General features: G+C 49.0%; 1 protein-coding gene across 1 annotated transcript; it reads left to right on the top strand.

Moving 5' to 3' along the window:
• The first annotated feature begins 1469 nt into the window (after positions 1–1469).
• Positions 1470–21829, top strand: ZPR1 (ZPR1 zinc finger). The gene is made up of 14 exons (XM_077249907.1): positions 1470–1886; positions 2923–3084; positions 3252–3342; positions 3417–3487; positions 5097–5183; positions 6716–6838; positions 6922–6975; positions 7464–7530; positions 7778–7848; positions 8222–8311; positions 8668–8778; positions 9560–9649; positions 18683–18748; positions 18833–21829. Exons 1-14 carry the CDS (start codon positions 1758–1760, stop codon positions 18965–18967), a joined length of 1347 nt encoding a protein of 448 aa, XP_077106022.1. The 5' UTR covers positions 1470–1757; the 3' UTR covers positions 18968–21829.
• The last annotated feature ends 300 nt before the right edge of the window (positions 21830–22129 follow it).

Here is a 22129-nt window from a genome sequence, read left to right as displayed (position 1 = left end):
GACAGATGTCAGTCCAGCCTCTGTTTGAAGACTTCCATTGAAGGAGAACTCACCACCTCTCAGGGCAGCCTGTTCCACTCATTGATCACCCTCAAAAAGTTTTTTTTTTACAATATCTAATCTGAATCTGTATCTTCTCCCTTTCACTTTCATTTCATTGCTTCTCGTGTTTCCATCTGCAAATGAGAATAAGGATGATCCCTAATTAAATTAAATTTCTCCCTTATAAAAAAAAAAAGGAAAATCCTTCAGTAATCTCCTTCCCCGGGTCCACCGGTGAGTCTCCGCTGCTGCTACCTATGTCTGCCATTGGCTGCGGCGCTGACGCCACCTAACATTGTGGCAGCCGCTCCTTCACTGTGAACGGAGAACTCCGTCTCTGTGGGTTTGTCCCGCTGGCTCACTGAGTGGCTGCCGCACTGTCACGGTGACGTCAGGGCTGTAGCCGATGAAAGACATAGGGGACTTACGTGGAGACTCACTGGTGGAACCAGAGAAGGTGGGCACAGAGACATTTTTTTATATGGGAGAAATTTAGTTGAAAGGGAACAACCCCTTTAATTATCCGGTCAATATGGCTTTGAGGAAAGTCCCAGAGTCAGTGTCTCTGTCGGCACAGCAGTATAAACCTTGACACGTCTGTAAAGTGATACACATGCCATAGGAAATATGCCAGGAGCATTGTTTCTCAGGTCAAAAAGTCCCGGTCTCTTCGGGTGTCCTGGGCCCGGTCCTGATTAGTAGGCCCGACGTGATGAGTACGCCGCACAGCAACAATGACATCACATCAGATCTGGTGATCACAAGAGGATCTGGAGATCCCGGCAGGTAGGAGGAAGTTCACTAAGCGGCCACAGACAACAGACATGGCGACTGGACCAGGGTCCTGTGACCCAATTTACTGATCTCTGATGTGATATACAGTATATATACACACATTAGTGTCATTGATCAATCTTCTTTAGTGTTGAGCGAATATACTCGTTACTCGAGATTTCTCGAGCATGCTCGGGGGTCCTCCGAGTATTATTTTGTGCTCGGAGATTTAGTTTTCCTCACCTCAGCTGAATGATTTACATCTGTTAGCCAGCATAAGTACATGTGGGGGTTGCCTGGCTCCTAGGGAACCCCCACATGTACTCAGGCTGTCTAATAGATGTAAATCATTCAGCTGCGGCAAGAAAAACTAAATCTCCGAGCACTAAAAAATACTCGGAGGAAACCCGAGCGTGCTCGAGAAATTTCGAATAACGAGTATATTTGCTCATCAATAATCGTCTTCCTCTCCATCTAAGATATATTTATCAATTGGGGGCCTAACAATGGCCAATATACCAGGATGAGGACATATATACGAGGAAGAAACTCCAGATGGGAGGCATATAAACCAAAGGGTCCAGAATGGAGGAGATTAGTGCAGGATGGAGGATACTTACTGCTACATAATTGGGGGCATCACGTTTGTCCTGACAGGATCTAGAAAGTTACAGACGCCCACACATCTGACCAACATGCGGGGAGGGGCCCGTCTGCTATCTACACGCCCGCCGCGTCCCAGCTTCACGTCCCGGCTGCCCCTACACTGAGCGTTTCCCGCTTTCTCCACTGGAGGCGCTGCCGGGCATCAGTCAGTCACACACGTGCTGGTGACGGCTACTTCCGGGTCACGTGGGCCTCCTCGCTTTCCGGCATCTCGCAGCCACGTTACTTCTCTGTGTACGGGATACCGGGCACCGTGCTGCACGCAGCCGTCAATAATGTCAGTCCTCCGCGCCTCTGAGGCTCCAGCCTCCTCCTCCGCTCCGGTGTTCCGGGAGTTCAGCGCGGACGATGAGGAGCAGCAGCCGGCAGAGATCGAGTCCCTGTGCATGAGCTGCTACCAGAACGTGAGTGTCCGCCCGGGGGGACGGAGAGCGCGGGGCCGGGACGGACGGAGAGCGCGGGGCCGGGACCGAGTTTGTTTCTTTATTTCTATTTGTATTTTTTTGAAATGGGGGTTTGGGTGTCACAAAAGAAGGGCGCGGGGCGTTGACACCGGGTGTTTTTCAACCTTCATTTTCCAAGAAAAAACATACACATTATAAGAAAAAATAATAATGTTGTGAGACGCGTAACTTGTATTTTTCCGTTGTTGGAGCGGTGACGGCTGGTTGCTTTGATCGCTTGGGGAAGTGCGGAGACAAAAAAAAAATTCTGATTACCGGTAGGTTTTTTTTTTGTGTGTGTGGTTGATCATTTGGGTTCATTTTTATAGGTTGGACTTTGAGGCGATGCTGAATATGTTCAGTTTTTTTTTTTAAAGGGTGTAAACGTATTTATTCAATATTTTAATATATTTGATACATTAATATTTATATATCTGATACATACCGTAATTAATAATGTAATATGCAGAATCTTTGATACATAATTAAATATTTTTAGATACAGTATATTGGATTTTTTTATTGCTACCTAATATTTTAATATATGATACATAATATTTAATAATTAAACCCAAACCTTTCTTGGTTACATTTTCTGTATTCCCCGGGAGACTCGCCCCTTTGATCGCTTGCTCTATATGCTGCAGGACGGCAATATATAGTAAAACTGGCGTCGTTCTTGCAAATGGCTGATTTTTATGAGAGGACCACAATGGAGAGGGTCTGGGGTCTTCCAGTCTCTCACCTGCCTTGGCGTTGCCCACACACGTGGACCCTGACGTGTATGTACGTGAAGGGGTTAACCCTGTGCAGAGTTTGGTAAAGCTTTTCCACTGTGGATCCAGAGAGACCATCACGGCAATCGCGGGATTTCTCATTCCGACCAGTATCCGTTCTGGAGATTCTCACGTCTACGTTTAACCCTTTGACCCCCTTTGGGTCTCACCATGAAGGTATAGCGCCGTGGATAATAACGCGCAGGACTTGTCTTCCGCAGGGAGTGACCCGGCTTCTGCTCACCAAGGTGCCTTTCTTCAAGGAGATCATCGTCAGCTCGTTCACGTGCGATTCCTGCAGCTCCAGCAACACAGAGATCCAGAGCGCAGGCCGGATCCAGGACCAGGGGGTCCGATACTCGCTGAGCGTCCGAAACAAGAGGGTGAGGAGCCAAAGACAAGCAAGTTCACGTATAGTCTCAAAAGTGTTAGGAACCCCAACAGATGGTGTTCTGTTACACCGCATGGAAATGATTTGTGGAAAATGACCGACGATATCGCTGTGTATCCGATCGTGCCCAAGTAACAACAAAATTATCTCTCTATCCAGGATGTGAACCGGGAAGTGGTGAAGACCGACTATGCCACCACACGGATCCCTGAGATTGACTTTGAGATTCCTGCTTGTACCCAGAAAGGAGGTGAGTGGGAGATATGCCTGTATATCTGTGCCCTCTATGACACATACCACGGCCTATGGTTTATCTTCTTCCAGCTCTGACGACCATTGAAGGGATCCTAGAGAGGACTGTGGTGGGTCTGCAGCAGGAGCAGCCGCTCAGACGGGTAAGAATCTGCTGCCGCGATCTGGGGGCGAAGTGATGGAAATATGAAGAATTTACGTGTGAGTTAAAGGGAATGTCTGATACTCTTATATTGATGGCATATTCTTAGAATACGTCATCAATATCTGATCAGTGGGGGGTGAGAACTGGATATACCCGCCGATCATCAGAAGTGCTGCACAGCACCACAGCACAGCCTGGATACTGTGTGTAAGCCCCTGATTAATTTGAAAAAGAAGACTTCTGTCTATTACCAGGTCATGTCCACCGTGCAACAAAACTGTGCTGTACTACACCTTATCGCATTCGGCCGGGATCAGCCGATCGGTGGTTTCTCCCCCCCCCCCCCAAATCACATGGCGATGACCTATCCTAACGACGGAGTCATTAGGAGACGGCCATATGTATCGGAGCAAGGACTGGCCGGCGGCTCTCCCGACTCAATGTGATAGCTGCATAGATATACATGAAGCTGTCCCGCTCAGGTCGGGAGAGCCGTCGGCCAGTCCTTGCACTGCATGCCGATCTTGCACAGATTTATATCGATGTCTGACTCTCCCCTGAGGATGGGACGTCTATACAAAAGTCCCAAACTGTTAGGCTATGTGCACACGATGCAGAATTGGTGCAGAATTTTCTGCACAAAATCTGCATCTCCTGGCAGAATCCGCAGCTGCGTTTTTTGTGCGGATTTTCTGCAGTTTTTACCACTGCGGATTTCTATTAATGGAGGGGTGCAGAAACGCACAAAAGAAGTGACATGCACTTCTTTGAAATCTGCAGCGTTTCTGCGCGGATTTTTCTGCACCATGTGCACAGCTTTTTTTTTTTTCACATTGATTTATATTGTACTGTAAATCACAGTGCAGATCTGCAGCAGAAAAAAACGCTGCAGATCTGCACTAAATCTGCATCGAGTGCACATAGCCTTAGGCCATGTGCACACGTTGCGGTTTTTACTGCGGATCCGCAGCGTTTTTGACGCTGCGGATCCGCAGCAGTTTTCCATGCAGTGTACCATGTTAACCTATTTAAAATAAAAACTGCTGTGCACATGCTGCGGAAAAAAACGCGCGGAAACGCAGCGGTTTATTTTCTGCAGCATGTCAACTCTTTGTGCGGATTCCGCAGCGGTTTTACACCTGCTCCATATTAGAAAACCGCAGGTGTAAAACCGCAGTAGAATCCGCACAAAAACCGCGGTAAATCCGCAGGAAAAACGCAGTGTTTTTGCCCTGCGGATTTATCAAAATCAGTGCAGAAAAATCCGCACACCAGTCCGCAACGTGTGCACATACCCTTAAGACTTTTCACTCTTGAAGATAAAGAGCTGTAAGGCCGCTGTCACATGTTCAGGACTTTGTCGGGATTAAGGTTTCACCCCTGAATCCTGACATTTGGCTGTCAGTGCTGGTTACTAACATCCACGCCATATTGATTTAACCTAAAATTGGGCATACCTGGCTGATTGCCAGGGGAGGGGATTGTGGCATCTACCTATACTAGTTAGGACCCTCTGGCTGCAGTTTCACAGCTGCGACACGTGGATTCGCCTTTCTTTGTGCTTCCTGTAACGTCATCTCGTTGATGGTTTTGTCTTTGTCTTCTAGGTAGCGGATGCACAAGTTGCAGAGAAAATTGAGGAGTTCATCAGAAAACTTCAGACCCTGAAGGACGGAGAAACGCCCTTCACCTTCGTAAGTAAGATGGTTTAGTGACACTTTGTCTAGCACCTCTCGCATTTGGGGATGTGCAGTGCTGATGACAGTGCTTGTCAGGAGGCGAGTATGGCCGGCATGAACCGGACATGTACTTGACACCTGCTGACGTTCCCCAACCTCTTGTAGTTTAAGTGAACAGCGCCACTGGAGTAACCCTTTAAATCTATGTTGGGGCTAATTTGCAGGCATTAACTACTAGTTTGGAAAACGAGATCCGCAGTTGGGCTGGGCCATAAAAATGACATGGCTACTGTATGGGTGTGTGACTTGGCACTTATAACATGTAAATATAGTAACCACGGCACTCAAGGCTCCTTGGAGGTGCACAAGTCAGGTTTCCAAACCGTCAGTTAGTAGCAAAAAATCCCGGCGGTCCCGGGACTAACTGCAAACCCTGCGATTCAGCGCCACATACTTGGAGGCATCAGCGCCACTTCCCTTGCGATTTAGTCGCCCTGCTACGGCGTTTATCTCCCACTTCTCCTGGACCTTAAAGGCACATCTTTCCAAGTGTTTTTGCGCTGGCTCTGTGGGCCCATATAGCTTGCTGTTTTGGCTTCCAGTACACCAAAAGCGTTTCTGATGAAGGTCTTGTGATTAGACCGAAAACGTTTAAACATTTAAACTGGATGCACAAAATAAACTAAATGTTCATCTTCATCTTGCATAAAACTTCTGAGTGCCAAGTGATTTTTTGGCACTTATAACAGTCAGATAAGACACTCCCCAAGTTTAGAGGAGGAAAATGGGGGGGGGAAAAATTCATTTTTAATCCATCATCTGGATCAGGCATGTCTTTGGTCACCGGTGTGTCTTGCACTCTCCAGATGTCTGCGGTGGAGCAGGGTCACATTTATGTCATTTGCCAGCAGGAGTGGAGCCATGCTGCGGTCCCGGGCTGAGAGGAGGGGGTGTCCTGGCAGGTCGAGGCAGGAGTGGAGTCCCCGTTGCATGCATTCATCTTCTGGTGATCTTCAGTAAAATGGCGCCAGAGTTGGCGCATGTGCAAATTGAGATCTCTGCTCTTCATTAAGCTGAGATGTAAATCTGCGCATGTGCCAACACAATTTTCTTGAAGTCCTCTAAGGGCAATGCGCACAGCGGAGACTCCTCTCCTGCCTTGAATTGCCCCATCCCTGCAGTGGCGACCCTGCTCCTGCCTCCTGTGACGCCTCCCACCGGTAAGTTTAATTTGGACTGTAAGACACCTTCCCCCCCCATTTCCTCCCTAATTTTTTGGGAAAAAAGTGCATATTAGAGTCCGAAAAATGCAGTAGACATAATAAAGAGGAACCCTGAGTAGAGAAATGAGTAGCCATCCACAACTCTTCATGGTGAGAACACCAGATTACACGGGGCTGATATCTCTGATCATTGTCGGTGCCCCCCCCCCCCCCTTCCCCAAAGTCAAGTGTTGGAAATGGTATTCCTCTCTGCCTCTTCCTGGCAGTGCAGAAATCTGAAAAACAACTTGTACTGCTCGCTTTTTTTTTTACCCCTTTTGCTAGATCATCGATGACCCCTCTGGGAACAGTTTTATAGAAAATCCATTTGCTCCTCAGAAAGATGAAGCCCTGGTGGTCACACGTTACCGGAGGAGCGGAGAGCAGGATTCTCTGCTAGGAATAGAGGTGACGTGCCACTCTACCTTTACGGCTGTGGTGTTGCTGCTTTTCAGGATTTCATCTAATGATTTGTTTTTCTTGCTGCTTAGATCTCGGACGGCCAGAGGATTTCAGAAGAGAAGCCCGAAGATCTGAAGGACGAGGTACGACCATACCGGTGACACTGTCGTCTATTGTACTAGTCCTGAAAGTCCCTTTACTGCAATGGGTTGTTCTGGACGTTGATATCGCTTGCCTATTGTCAATATATGTCATCGGGGGTCTGGTACCTGACACCAAGCCGGCTTTGTGCTGCGGCTGATTTGCACAATGTGCTGAGCTGAATCACCTCCGCTCCGTAGACTGTGTTGAGGCTGTCCTGGATGTCGCAGCTCGGCTTCTGTTCAGCAGTATTGAGAACAGAGATGCCCCCTCTACATACACTGTACATCTACCTGCTGCAGAGCTGATAATGGCTGATCAGTGGGGGTGCCGGGACTTGGACCCCCTCACGATCTGATATTGATGGCCTTTCTGAAAAGATTTAAAGGGTTTGCCAGAGGACTTGATGATGACCTATCCTTAGGACATGAACTGTGTGTTGTGTCCATATATACAGTGAGATATTTGCTAATCCTTTATCTTCTTACAGGTTCTTCAGTTCCAGACTAACTGTCCCGAGTGCAATGTACCGGCGGCGACCAATATGAAATTAGTGCGTATCCTTTACCGCTGAATGCCCACCTATAACTTGCACATTAGGCCGAGTTTCTCCGGCATTGAAGGTGTATGAGAGACAGTGGGACATTTTTTTGGACTTTTCAGCTTTGTTGTATAGACTGGATCAGCGGAGTCCTCTCATGACTGGTGGTCTGGGGTTACAACAAGCTAAGACTGTTTGTGCAGTGAGAATTACTAGGGAATACGTAGGGCTTTGTGTACATAATGTCCTTAATAAATTCTCAGAAATCCCTCACTTTAAAGAAGTCGTCATCATGGCCACAAACTGTGATGCCTGCGGCCATAGGACCAACGAGGTGTGCTTTTTTTTTTTTCTCCCCTCTCCCCTTCTTCCTAGAGCCATCGATCACCTGCGATCGAGGTGGGGGCCATCCGCAGTCCAGCCTCTTAGCCACTTTCATTGATTGACGGCGGCATCTTAGTAATAAAATCCCTACTATTGGCCCCCTGACCGCCGCTCATAAGGCAGATCCGAGTGTATGAGGCCGCTGGCACCTGCTGCTTATGGCATGGGCTCAGCATCGGACCCGCTCCGTACATGCAGACCCTGGGGTCCATACGCACTAAGGGGTTAATTATACATGGATTCTAGGAACCAGTACGGCTATTTTAATTACTTTTACACAATTGTGGCATCACATAACTGTACAGCATGTTTTTTTTTTCTAGGTGAAATCTGGAGGCGCTATTGAACCTCTCGGCACTAGGATTACACTTCACATAACCGACCCGTTAGATCTTACAAGAGATCTCCTCAAAGTAAGTAAACGCTAGCAGAAACCTAAACCCAAATCCCCCTCCAATTCTTTACCGTCACTATGGGCCCCACCAGGATCGGAAGTGCTGCAGCCAATCAGTGGTGACGTGTGACTGCCGAGACCAATGATTGGGCCGCAGCTATCGGGTTAGTGATGACCGGATGTGAGCCCACCAGAACTGGTGATGTCTCAGCCGTAGATGACTTAGGTTGCCGGGGATTCTAGCGCCACAGAATATTTAGTTTCTGATGAGCCACAAGTCCTGAAGATCCCGATTTTAATAATCCTAAATCTGTGATCCCTTTTCTACCGTTACATCGCACCTGTACGAAGATAACTCTTGTTTTCTTCCCATAGTCCGATACCTGCAGCGTTAATATTCCGGAGCTGGAGTTCGAACTGGGCATGGGCGCTCTAGGAGGGAAATTTACCACCGTGGAGGGGATCCTGAAAGACATCCGAGACCTGGTAACATACTCTGCACATGTCCAAGGAGGTGTCCCAGACTAATCAATGTCAGATCAAAGGGGTATCACACCTGATCCCCCACCAATCAGCTGAATGCAGGTCCCATGGCGGAGCCAGAACTGCACAACGTTTACTTCTGGCTGTTGCTGGAGAGCTGGATGTTGGACCCCCATTATCTGAAATTGATAACTTAAGTTCTGGACGGTCCCCTTTTAGGGCTCTTTGACGTCCGAGATCAGACCACAATCCACGGACTGGCCGTGGGTCTCCTGACCCAAGCGTGACGGCTTCATATGTAGCAGTCATAATTAGGTGGGGAGACCCTCAGCCGATCCTTGCATTACAGACCAATTTGCACCTACAACTAAATGTGCCCTTTGTGTTTTTTAGCAAATTCTCCCCCCTCTAATCCTGAGAAATGCCCTCTAGAATAGAGCGGTCGAAGCACACCTCTGCTCCTTTCGTTTTCTTTGGGACTTTATTTATCAAGCATTGAATGCTGCACTTGCCCATCCGTAGACCCACCGTTAAATTTCTGCAGGGCATTTCAAAGCCCTGTTCTTGGTATCAGGGTTATTCCAAGCAGTGGACCCGCAGCAATTTCTGATTGAGCTGTTAAATGCTCATGTACCCCGTCTGGTGATAAATGATCGTCAGAATCCACTGCTTCTTGTAGCTTTCACAGCGCTCTTATCCATTTCCTATATCTAACTATACAGCAGAGATCTGATCCATCTGTCAGATGTTTGCAGCCTCTGTTTTACCTGTTGTCCTTTTACAGGTGGTTGACAAAAATCCCTTTACACTTGGTGACAGCACGACGTCAGACCGGAAGGCGAAACTGCAAGAATTCGGCAAGAAGATCGATCAGGTAGTAAAACGGACTGACGATGCCGGTCTACAGTATGTGCTTCTCTTTGTATCTAGGGCTCTGGTCACTGGTAAATGTGGCCACTATACTGTCATGTGAACACACCGTACAGGCTTTCTGCATACCTTACCCTAAAGGGGGCGTCCACTTTTTACTTCACATACATACTATACAGTCATGGCCAAAAGTATTGACACCCCTGCAATTCTGTCAGATAATACTCAGTTTCTTCCTGAAAATGATTGCAAACACAAATTCTTTGGTATTATTATCTTCATTTAATTTGTCTTAAATGAAAAAACAAAAAGAATTGTCCTAAAGCCAAATTGGATATAATTCCACACCAAACATAAAAAAGGGGGTGGACAAAAGTATTGGCACTGTTTGAAAAATCATGTGATGCTTCTCTAATTTGTGCAATTAACAGCACCTGTAACTTACCCGTGGCACCTAACAGGTGTTGGCAATAACTAAATCACACTTGCAGCCAGTTAACATGGATTAAAGTTGACTCAACCTGTGTCCTTATGTGTACCACATTGAGCATGGAGAAAAGAAAGAAGACCAAAGAACTGTCTGAGGACTTGAGAAACCAAATTGTGGGGAAGCATGAGCAATCTCAAGGCTACATGTCCATCTCCAAAGACCTGAATGTTCCTGTGTCTACCGTGCGCAGTGTCATCAAGAAGTTTAAAGCCCATGGCACTGTGGCTAACCTCCCTAGATGTGGACGGAAAAGAAAAATTGACAAGAGATTTCAATGCAAGATTGTGCGGTTGTTGGATAAAGAACCTCGACTAACATCCAAACAAGTTCAAGCTGCCCTGCAGTCCGAGGGTACAACAGTGTCAACCCGTACTATCCGTCAGCATCTGAATGAAAAGGGACTGAATGGTAGGAGACCCAGGAAGACCCCACTTCTTACCCTGAGACATAAAAAAGCCAGGCTGGAGTTTGCCAAAACTTACCGGAAATAGCCTAAAACATTTTGGAAGAATGTTCTCTGGTCAGATGAGACAAAAGTAGAGCTTTTTGGGCAAAGGCATCAACATAGAGTTTACAGGAGAAAAAAGATGCATTCAAAGAAAAGAACATGGTCCCTACAGTCAAACATGGCGGAGGTTCCCTGATGTTTTGGGGTTGCTTTGCTGCCTCTGGCACTAGATTGCTTGACCGTGTGCATGGCATTATGAAGTCTGAAGACTACCAACAAATTTTGCAGCATAATGTAGGGCCCAGTGTGAGAAAGCTGGGTCTCCCTCAGAGGTCATGGGTCTTCCAGCAGGACAATGACCCAAAACACACTTCAAAAATCACTAGAAAATGGTTTGAGAGAAAGCACTGGAGACTTCTAAGGTGGCCAGCAATGAGTCCAGACCTGAATCCCATAGAACACCTGTGGAGAGATCTGAAAATGGCAGTTTGGAGAAGGCACCCTTCAAATATCAGGGACCTGGAGCAGTTTGCCAAAGAAGAATGGTCTAAAATTCCAGCAGAGCATTGTAAGAAACACATTGATGGTTACCGGAAGCGGTTGGTACCAGTTATTTTGGCTAAAGGTTGTGCAACCAAGTATTAGGCTGAGGGTGCCAATACTTTTGTCTAGCCCATTTTTGGAGTTTTGTGTGAAATGATCAATATTTTGCTTTACTCTGTCGCCTCATTGGGGGACACAGGACCATGGGACACAGGACCATGGGTGTTATGCTGCTGTCCACTAGGAGGCGACACTATGCATAATCTAAAAAAGATTAACTGTGGCTCCTCCTGTGCAGTATACACCCCTGGACGGCATCAGCCTTCTCCAGTTTTTGCTTAGTGTCGCAAAGGAGGCACACCTAAAGATTTTTACTTCGTTTTCCCGACGGGATTACAGATGAAGAAAAGAGGGTCTCCTGTGAGATGGATGGGGGCAGTGTTCTGGATCACTGCGTTGAGAAACACGTGATGGATGTTTTGGTCTCCCCGAGGTCATTCATCTGTTTCTTCATAGCCTTTCACCAGGCACTGCTCCTAATAGCCAGTTTCCTACTCCACACTGATGAGGGGCAAAAACCCCGAAACAGCTGTTTGTGGATGGATACCATGCTTGGCATAGGTGGTCTTCCTTTATTGGATGCTGCCCTTCCCGTGGTTGTTCCTTCCCGGAGAAAGGCCTGGCTATTCATTGCTTGCGTTGAGAAACACGTGATGGTGTCTCCGCAGCTTACTTTACATGCATTTGCATATTTCCCATAAGGGATGGGGGCAGTGTTCTGGATCACTGCGTTGAGAAACACGTGATGGTGTCTCCGCAGTGTTGGATGTTTTGGTCTCCCCGAGGTCATTCATCTGTTCCTTCATATCCTGTGAGACTCCCGGCATGGCTCCTTCCTCGGCCCCCTATTATGGGGTGCCCAGTTGAAGTTGAGATGGCTATTCCCCATGCTGCTCCTTCCCCAGCCCCTCGGGTGCTGGTTCGAAGTCGAGACCCCCCTCCTTCCCCAATTCCTTTTGGTTTCTGGGTTGAGGTCGAGGCGAGGATAAAGACCCCTGAAGGTGTGACAACAGCACCCTCCCTATCCCCCTCTGGGGGTATTAGGTTGAGACACCTCAGGTAGGGCCTGTACAGGCAGCATCCTACAGCTCCCAGCAATGGGCCAGCATACTGCGCCTGCATCCAGGGACCCCAGCCCAGCTGCGGGCTCCTGTTGGGGCCGGGGGGAGTGCAGGCAGGCATGGCACATACAGACACAGGGCTCCCTGCGCCCCTGTCTCTGCGGCAGCACCAGATCTATACTGCCTCTGGGAGACCCCTACCGGGCTCCCCCTTCCGCTTATAGCCCCATCGCCATCCTGCCTTTAAATCCGGAGGGGTTTGGTTCAGATCCGACCCCCTCCCGGACTTTCGCGCCGGCCTGGAGCCCTTCTGGGCCTCAGGCATCTAATTTACGCCCCGGCTTCGGCCTAGCTGAAGCTGCTGCCTCCTCTCCGCCCCCCGGCCCGCCCCCCGGATGACAAATCTGACACTCTGCAGTGTCATAAAGGGGGTGGATCGAGACAGAAAGGGCGCGTTTTTACACAGCCTTGCCGCCTTTTTTTCAGCTCTCCGCCCCCTTCTCCTCTCTTCTGTCTCTGCAGCCATTTTTGGCTGCAGATTAACCCTGCATCTCCCGGTCTGCAGGACCAGGACCAGGCAACCAGTCTCCGGGGGGCACAGGACTGTGGATCTTCGGCGCTGGACCTAAGGGCACACTGGTGGGGTAAGATCACAGCTGGGTTCTTTTTACTCAGCTGTGAATCCATATTACCTATAAGGCTCCCCTGTAGGTTCTCTACTCCTGTAAGGTCCATCTGCTGGCAGCACTTCTGAACTCTGTGCACTATGCCGGGCTCAAGGTCCAAGAGAACCAGGCAGAACTGCTATTATGCATTCTGCACAGCCTGCGGGACCGCTCTCTCCAGTAGTAGCACGTACCCGCATTGTCAGAACTGTATACAAACTAATGTGTCACAGCCTCAAGAAGCCCCTGCCAATGCCTCGGTGTCTAATGCCACGCCGGAATGGGCTACTCAGATATCGCAATCTATGACGCAGTCTATAGATAACCTAACTTCCACATTGCTGCAGGGTCATGCCCCGGCTATGACCGTTACCCAGCAAAGGGAGAGCTTGACTCAGGAACAAGATGACCCTGGCACATCCACGTCTAGGTCAGGACGCAAACGGATCCATAGATCAAGTCCATCTGCGTCATCCCATAGCACACGGTCATCCCCCTCTAGGGAGAGACACCGTAGCTCCAGGTCATCTAGACCGTCCCATCCCAGGGACAGACAATGCAGATCTCCGCAATCCCCAACCAGAGAACGCCTCCTCCCCAGCTCACCCAGCAGGGGACGCCTCAGTGATATACAGGATTCGGAAGGCATCTGCGACTCTGACTCGGACAGAGAAACGGAGGGGTCCCTGATCCCAATCCCTCCTAGCAATACAGCGCTAGTTGAGGACATAATATCGTCCATCCATCGGGTGCTGGACATTTCTGATCCGCCACCAGAGGCCCCGGAACATCAGATTTCCTTTGAAGGACTTCTGAAGCCGCCTAAGGTTTTCTCTAACCACCCAGAGTTTAAGGCGATCCTTAAAAAACAGCTCTCACAGCCTGAGAAAAAATTCGCTAATCGCAAATATCTGGAGGCGAGGTGCCCCTTCCCACAGAAGGACACCAAGGAATGGACAGATCCAACTGAAGTGGATCCCCCAGTCTCTAGGCTGGCAGCACAGACCCTCCTTACACTGCCAGATAGCTCAACCCTCAGGGACGCAGCAGACTGGCAGGTAGAACGCATGGCTCGTTCAATTTTCAAGGCAGCAAGGGCATCCATGGCTCCTGCGTTCGCCTCAGCTTGGGCTGCCAAGGCCATCCTGGCCTGGGCAAAGAATTTACAAGCCTTCCAAGCATCCGCTCCTCAACTGTCGGACCAAGCGGTTCAAATTGCAGTTGTAGCAGATTACATGCTCCATGCAGCTCTGGTTTCAGCAAGGGGAGTCGCGGGGATAGCATCAAACGCCATCACGATTCGGCGTATCCTCTGGCTGCGGGAATGGAAAGCGGACGCAGCCTCAAAGGAGTCCCTCACGCACCCCCCCCCCCCCCCCCCCTACCTCAGTGGGAGACTTTTCGGTGAACAGTTGGACACTATGATATCCAACGCCACAGGGGGTAAGAGTACTTCTCTTCCCCAACTGAAACCTAAACGCACTTACAAGAAGCGTAACCAACCTCGATTCCGATCCTTTCGGAATTCCTCCGGCTGGTCCGTCTCACGTCCAGTACAAAATCGTGTGTTCCACGCAGGGACAACTCATGATCGACGCAAAGGTCGGACAAGACTGGCAGTCAAAAGCAGGCCAGTCTAAGCCCAGAGGAGGAAAATCCCAGACTTTCTCCTCCTCATGACGCACGGACTGCGGAAAACACCATACCAGTAGGCGGCCGACTTTTGCAAAACCGCCAGCCAAGGCTCGAGCCTACCACCAAGCGGTCTCCTCGCTTTGTCAATCAGGAGTCATAGTACCGGTACCCACGACCGACCGCTTCCGAGGGTTCTACTCCAATCTGTTCGTAGTTCCCAAGAAAGGAGGCAGCGGACGGCCCATACTAGCCCTAAAACAGCTACAACAAATATGTACGGGTCCGTCACTTCCGCATGGAGTCCCTTCGGTCCATCACTGCGTCCATGGAGAAGGGAGAATATCTCGCCTCCATAGACATACAAGACGCACACCTGCATATACCTATTGCACCTGCCCATCAGAGGTTTTTTCTCAGGTTCGCAATAGGCCAGGACCACTACCAATTCGTGGCTCTCCCCTTTGGACTCGCCACGGCTCCCAGAGTGTCACCAAGGTCATGGCAGCACAAATGGACGTCCTGCATTCCAGAGGCATAGTAGTCGTTCCATACCTGGACGATCTACTCATCAAGGCTCCCACCTTCAAGGTTTGCGAGCTCAGCGTCTCAATCACAACCGATACTCTGTCGTATGGGCTGGTTAATCAACCTACAAAGTCATCACCAACTCCGAGTCAGTCCCTGACCTTCCTGGGAATGTTATTCAACACTTCCAGGGGTCTAGTGCTCCTTCCCAAGGACAAGGCACTGGCCCTCCGACTAGCAGATGAAGAAAAGAGGGTCTCTTGTGAGACTCCCGGCATGGCTCCTTCCTCGGCCCCCTATTATGGGGTGCCCAGTTGAAGTTGAGATGGCTATTCCCCATGCTGCTCCTTCACCAGTCCCTCGGGTGCTGGTTCGAAGTCGAGACTCCCTTCCCCAATTCCTTTTGGTTTCTGGGTTGAGGTCGAGGCGAGGATAAAGGCCCCTGAAGGTGACAATAGCACCTTCCCTATCCCTCTCTGGGGGTATAGGTTGAGACACCTCAGGTAGGGCCTGTACAGGCAGCATCCTACACCTCCAAGCAATGGGCCAGCACACTGCGCCTGCATCCAGGGACCCCGGCTCAGCTGTGGGCTCCTGTTGGGCAAGTGGTCCTCAGCGGAAGCGTCCATGCCCATCAACATCCTGAAAATTCGTGCCATCCTTCTGGCATTGAGGGCTTTCCATCACTTACTGGCAGCCTCTTACATCAGGATACAGTCGGACAATACCACGACTGTGGCATATGTGACTCATCAAGGGGGGACCCGCAGTACCCAAGCGACGCAGGAAGTGTCATATGTCCTCCGCTGGGCGGAGGACACAGGGTCGGTCCTTCGGCGGTCCACGTGCGGGTGTGGACAACTGGGAAGCAGACTTCCTCAGCTGACAAGGAATAGACTCGGGAGAGTGGTCTCTCCATCCCGAAATTTTTCAACAGATCTGTCTCCGCTGGGGGACCCGGATGTGGACCTAATGGCATCCCATTTCAATGCCAAAGTCTCCAACTTCATTGCCTGAACTCACGATCCGCGGTCGCTCGGAGCAGACGCTCTGGTTCAGGACTGGACTCAGTTCCAGCTTCTGTATATTTTTTCCACCTCTCCCCCTGATATCCAGAGGGTGAGGAAGATCAAACAAGAGGGAGTTTCAACTATCCTCATTGCACCGGACTGGCCCAGACGCACATGGTACGCCGACATCGTACAACTCACAGCAGACGCCCCCTGGCGTCTCCCCAACCGCCACGATCTTCTATCACAAGGGCCGTTCTACCACCAGAACTCAAGGGCTCTCAACTTGATGGCGTGGCCCTTGAGACCTGGGTTCTAACCCAGGCAGGGTTCTCGACAGAGGTCATTGCAACCATGATCAGAGCACGGAAATCAGCCTCTGCCAAGATGTATTACCGTACCTGGAAAGTTTTCTTTACCTGGTGCGAATCTCGTGGCCAGGTTCCACTTCCTTATTCCCTACCCAAAGTTCTTGGTTTTCTCCAAGCAGGTCTGGAGGCCAGTCTGTCATTGGGCTTATTCCCTACCCAAAGTTCTTGGTTTTCTCCAAGCGGGTCTGGAGGCCAGTCTGTCATTGGGCTCGCCTAAAGCCAGGTGTCAGCCCTCTCAGTGCTTTTTCCAAAAGCGCATTGCTACCAAGCCGCAAGTAAGGCCTTTTCCTTCAGGGGGTTCCCCGATTGGTTCCCCCCTACAGACGACCACTAGAAACGTGGGACCTCATCCTGGTCCTGACAGCATTGCAGGAACCACCCTTCGAACCCCTTAAGGAGGTCCCGCTCCGCCTTCTTTCCCAGAAGGTGTTTTTTTTCCTGGTGGCACTCACCTCGCTACGCAAGGTGTCTGAACCGACAGCACTCTCATGCAGACGGCCTTTCCTGGCTTGTCACCAGGCCAAGGTAGTTCTTCGTACGGTCCCATCCTTCCTTCCGAAGGTTGTGTCAGACTTCCACCTCCATGAGGAAATTTCACTACCATCCCTTTGTCCGGTTCCGGTTCATAGAGTGGAGAAGGCTCTGCATACGCTTGACCTTGTCAGGCCTTTGCGTATATACGTGTCTAGGACTGCGTCCTTCCGGAGGTCTGATTCTCCTTTCCTCCTTCCGGAAGGCGGCCACAAGGGTAGGCCAGCTTCCAAAAGCTACTCTTGCCAGGTGGATCAAATCCACCATACAAGAGGCGTACCGCCTTAAGAATCCTCCTCTTCCAGCCGGTATTACGGCACACTCTACACGGGCGGTAGGGGCCTCTTGGGCCATTCGGCACAACAAGTGTGTAAGGCGGCCACTTGGACTAGCTTACACACATTTACTAAACACTACAGGGTTCATACCCAGTCCTCAGCGAGCCTGGGTAGATGTGTCCTGCAGGCGGCGGTGCCCTAAGTGTACGGGCCTGTCTGCACAATATTCGTCCATTGCTTCCCACCCAGGGACTGCTTTAGGACGTCCCGTGGTCCTGTGTCCCCCAATGAGGCGATAGAGTAAAGGAGATTTTTGTGTACTCACCGTAAAATCTCTTTCTCTTAGCCTCTAATTGGGGGACACAGCTCCCACCCTGTTGCCCTTTCAGGGCTGTTGTAACTGAGTTCTCATATTGTTTCTTGAGCTCGTACATAGTTGCCTTCTTACAGGCATAATTATGTTATTCATGTTACGTTCCTCCTACTGCTTTGGCACAAAACTGGAGAAGGCTGATGCCGTCCAGGGGTGTATACTGCACAGGAGGAGCCACAGTTAATCTTTTTCAGATTATGCATAGTGTCGCCTCCTAGTGGACAGCAGCATAACACCCATGGTCCTGTGTCCCATGGTCCTGTGTCCCCCAATTAGAGGCTAAGAGAAAGATTTTACGGTGAGTACACAAAAATCTCCTTTTTGCTTCATTCTCTTTTGTGTCTTTTCATTTAAGACAAATTAAATGAAGATAATAATACCAAAGAATTTGTGATTGCAATTATTTTCAGAAAGAAACTGAGTATCTGACAGAATTGCAGGGGTGTCAATACTTTTGGCCATGACTGTATAGACAAAAATATCTGCATTTTTCATCCTTCTGCTCCCGGTCTACGCTGACATGCGTGTTGCGGTGGCTTCACATGTGGGCTCAGTGGTCTTGTGCCATCTACCTCCAGCATTATCACTGATGATCCAGTCCTGACATCGTTGCTGCCGGAGGGCTGCAAGGGGCAACTTACATTTTTTTTTTTTTTTTTAACAGAGCATGCCTATGGACTTAATGGGGCGGACTTTTTTTTTTTTTTTTTTAACGGGCTATCTGGGCATCTAATCTTATATAAAGATTAAAGATGAATTCACATTTTCATGCAGATAGGGGCCGATCTGCAGTTCTTGGCAGCGGCTGCTACACTGTTGTATTCGCTCTGTTCAGTGTTTTGACAGCTGATCAGTGGAAGCCCCAGACCTTAACTACTCTACTGTAGTTGGTTGATCTTAGGTACCCAGACAACCCCTTTAACTTTAAAACTGAACCCTGACTGATCTGTCGTATGTCAATGGGTAAAAGGCAGCATAATGGCTGTCAGTATATGCTATTACATCTGCTCATGATCCTCCTAATTCTTCTGCCTTTTTTCCCTGCAGATCTTGGAGGGACAGATGAAAGCTCATTTAGTTCTGGACGATCCTGCAGGGAACAGCTATCTCCAGGTATCTGCCATAATGTGTGACCACAGAGGCGGCTCGGGATTGTGGCCGCTGTACACGCGCATCACCATTTTTCTTTCCTTGCAGAATGTTTACGCACCAGAAGAGGATCCTGAAATGAAGACTGAGAAGTACGAGCGATCGTACGAGCAGAACGAAGACCTGGGACTCAATGATATGAAGACGGAGGGGTACGAAGAACAGACAGTGGGTAGTTGTTAGCGTCACTGTGCGTGGAAAAAAAAAAAAGCCAAGGATCATCGTTACTTTGTGATCTAAGAAACGTCCGACAACTACCTCGCCTCGTGCCAGCCATGATGAGGGTCTATATTGGCGCAGAAACACAGCCTATTGCCTCCCCTTATATAATATTATGGGGTGCACCATTCATTTTTTCTCTCTCCATTTCTCCATGATTTTTATTTATTTTTCTTCATTTTTTAATTCTAGATGAAGTTTTGGACTTGGAGACTAAAATTCCCACGGCGCTGGGGGAGGGTTCTGTTGGTAGAACACCGGTAGTTAAGTTATTGGAAAACTTTTCTTTAAACACAAACAAAAAAGCTGCTTAAAATGTCTTATGACCTGCAGAGACTGCTCTGTGTGACTGAGCGGCACCATGATGGTTAGAATAGGGTGGAAGGATTAAAGGCGTATTCCCATCCCGTATACAGACGGCATAGTCACAGGACAGGCTAAGATGGGAGTGGATGTGGGTCCCACCAGTGGCCCTGTCACCTGCTGTTAATTCCCACCCATGTAGGACCACCTCTTCTCTGACAGCAACGGACATCAGTGGTGGGACCACCTCTTCTCTGACAGCGACGGACGTCAGCGGTAGGACCACCTCTTCTCTGACAGCGACGGACGTCAGCGGTGGGACCACCTCTTCTCTGACAGCGACGGACGTCAGTGGTGGGACCACCTCTTCTCTGACAGCGGTGGGACCTCCTCTTCTCTGACAGCGACGGATGTCAGCGGTGGGACCCTTCTCTACTATACATTAATGGCTTATTGGGTGAATATGCCAATGGTGTATGAGATGGGAATACCCCTTATACTCAAACGATGGGTTTATCAGGACAAGAGGGGATGTATCGTGCAAGACACTGGTGGAAAATCACTAGTAAATGTCGGATCACTAAGGGTCGGACCGCAGTGACTGCTAGAATAAAGTAGCAGCAGCACTAGGATCACATCTGGTTCCAGACATTGGTGGTGGGTCCTAGGTTGCTATGTCTGTGACCGTTCCACATCTAAGAACATTCGCACTTATTTCTCACATTGGAGCAGCAGGTGCCCATGGGGCAGAGTTCACACCGCGTATTGGGGAGGATGCACTTTTCCTTCTACCAATTTAAGTACAGATAAGACGGCATATCCTTATCGGGAGCAACGCAAGGAGCTGAGAGCCGGAGTCGGCAACCTCCGGCAGTCCTGATCTTGTGAAGCAACACCAGTCCGGGCATGTTGGGAGTCGTAGTTTCACAACAAGTAGAGTTTGCTCTTCCCTGCACTTGGGGATAAGAGTAATTGGGTGAGAAGCATCTGAATGTCCGCTAGATCATTTGCGGGGGATCCTAAGAAAGCAGCTGGTAGATTTGATGCAAGAGTTGGTTGTGTACCGTCCTCGGCAATACTCACCAGTGCCACAGTCTTCAGTGGTCACGGTGTATGTTTAAAGGGAACCTGTCAGCAGAATTATGCACAGTAACCTGCAGACAGTGTCAGGTCGGTGCCGTTATATTGATTACAATGATACCTGGGGATCAGATTCATCTTGTGGTTATTGTTTAACCTTTTATTTGTAGTTTTCAGTTAATGAGATTCTCGTTTTGTGGGTGCGGAGTTGTGGGTGTGACTGGGCGGTTTTTCATGTGGTGTTCTACATACATGTTCATCCTTATGGGCTTATGACAGGTCATTGATCCCTCAGTGACCTGCCCTCTATTTTACATAATGCATAGAATATTGTGGCGGTTACAAAGAACACTCCATCAAATTTGCACCAGCGCAATAGCATGATATATGCTTATATGTATTTATGCTTTATTCCTATACTATCGTGGGGTTAAAAAAAACAAACGATTATCAAAATGGTGGTGCCTGTGCAGTAGCATCTATTGTGTTCCAATAGATGCTGCTATGCAAATGCTGCCGCAAGCGCCATTTTGCTGGAGGGAAAAAAAAAGGCTCCATCAAAATGGCATCTCCTGTGCAGTATCATCTATCTGCTGGCGCCATTTGGATGAAGATTTTATTTTTTTTTTCTTTCTAACCCCAATATTCTATGCATTATGTAAAAATATGGGGCAGGTCAGAAGCCCATAGGGAATCATATGTAAGCAGAGCATAAAGCCACCCCAGAGCATGAGAATCTCAAGAACTGAAAATAAAGATTTACAAGAACCACAAGATGGATTTCCTCACCAGATGTCATTGTAATCAGTATAACGGCGCCGACCTGACACTGCCTGTAGTTACTGTTCACAATCCTGCTGACAGGTTCCCTTTAAAGGGTCATTCCCCAACATTGCAGGTTATGTGATAATTTGCAGATTGGTGGGGGTCTGATACTCGGACCCCCAGCATTACTGAGAATTAGTGTTCAGCACTCGACTGTCTCCAGCCGCCCCATACGATGAAGACTCCATTCCTACTGGGCATTTCCAAGCCCCGTTCTCAGGATCGCTGGGGGTCCCAGTGCTCGGCCTCCTATCAATCAGTTGGAAATAATCCATTACCTTCAGCCTGTTTGAGGTGACAGCTACAACGGGGGCTGGGGGTCCTGTCCTCGCCCCACTAATTAACCCATCACAAATATCAGGGCTCTTTGACCTTAATTATCCTCCATTATTACTTGACATTTTGTCTCGGTCCATTGGTCGTAATATACTTGTTACTCTCCCAAATATGGAAGAAGCTTCATCCAGAGGAAATGTTCAGCTTCTGTGTTCTGTCACTGCCAGTGCTTAGCGCTCGGATGAAGAGGGCTGGGGGACTTGTATAATATATATTTTTTTGCATAGGGGATAATGTTATATATAATTTTGTTGTTGAAATAAAGGTGACTTTTGTTTTTTATGTCTGCGCTCACGTCTGACCTTTCTTTACATTTTTATCTTGGTGACATTGAACATTAGACTTTATGACGAGTTCAGTGTTTAAAGGACAAGTGAATGTTACGGACCCCGTTCAGAGGTGTTGATCCACGGGGGTCCGGCTCTAATCGCTGAAAGCAGGGGGGGCACAAGTGCTCGGGTTATCCTGGAGCCGGAGGTCTGTATGGGTTTGTGCACCGCTCTGATCACGGCCCAGGATAAGCCTGTGGAAGCGATCTGAGGGGTCCCAAGACCCAGAGCTTTAATTACCAGCAATAAATGG

Source organism: Ranitomeya variabilis, chromosome 4 (assembly GCF_051348905.1).
Source record: "Ranitomeya variabilis isolate aRanVar5 chromosome 4, aRanVar5.hap1, whole genome shotgun sequence".
Classification (NCBI taxonomy): Eukaryota; Metazoa; Chordata; class Amphibia; order Anura; family Dendrobatidae; genus Ranitomeya; species Ranitomeya variabilis.
This window is presented reverse-complemented; position numbering and strand designations above follow the sequence as displayed.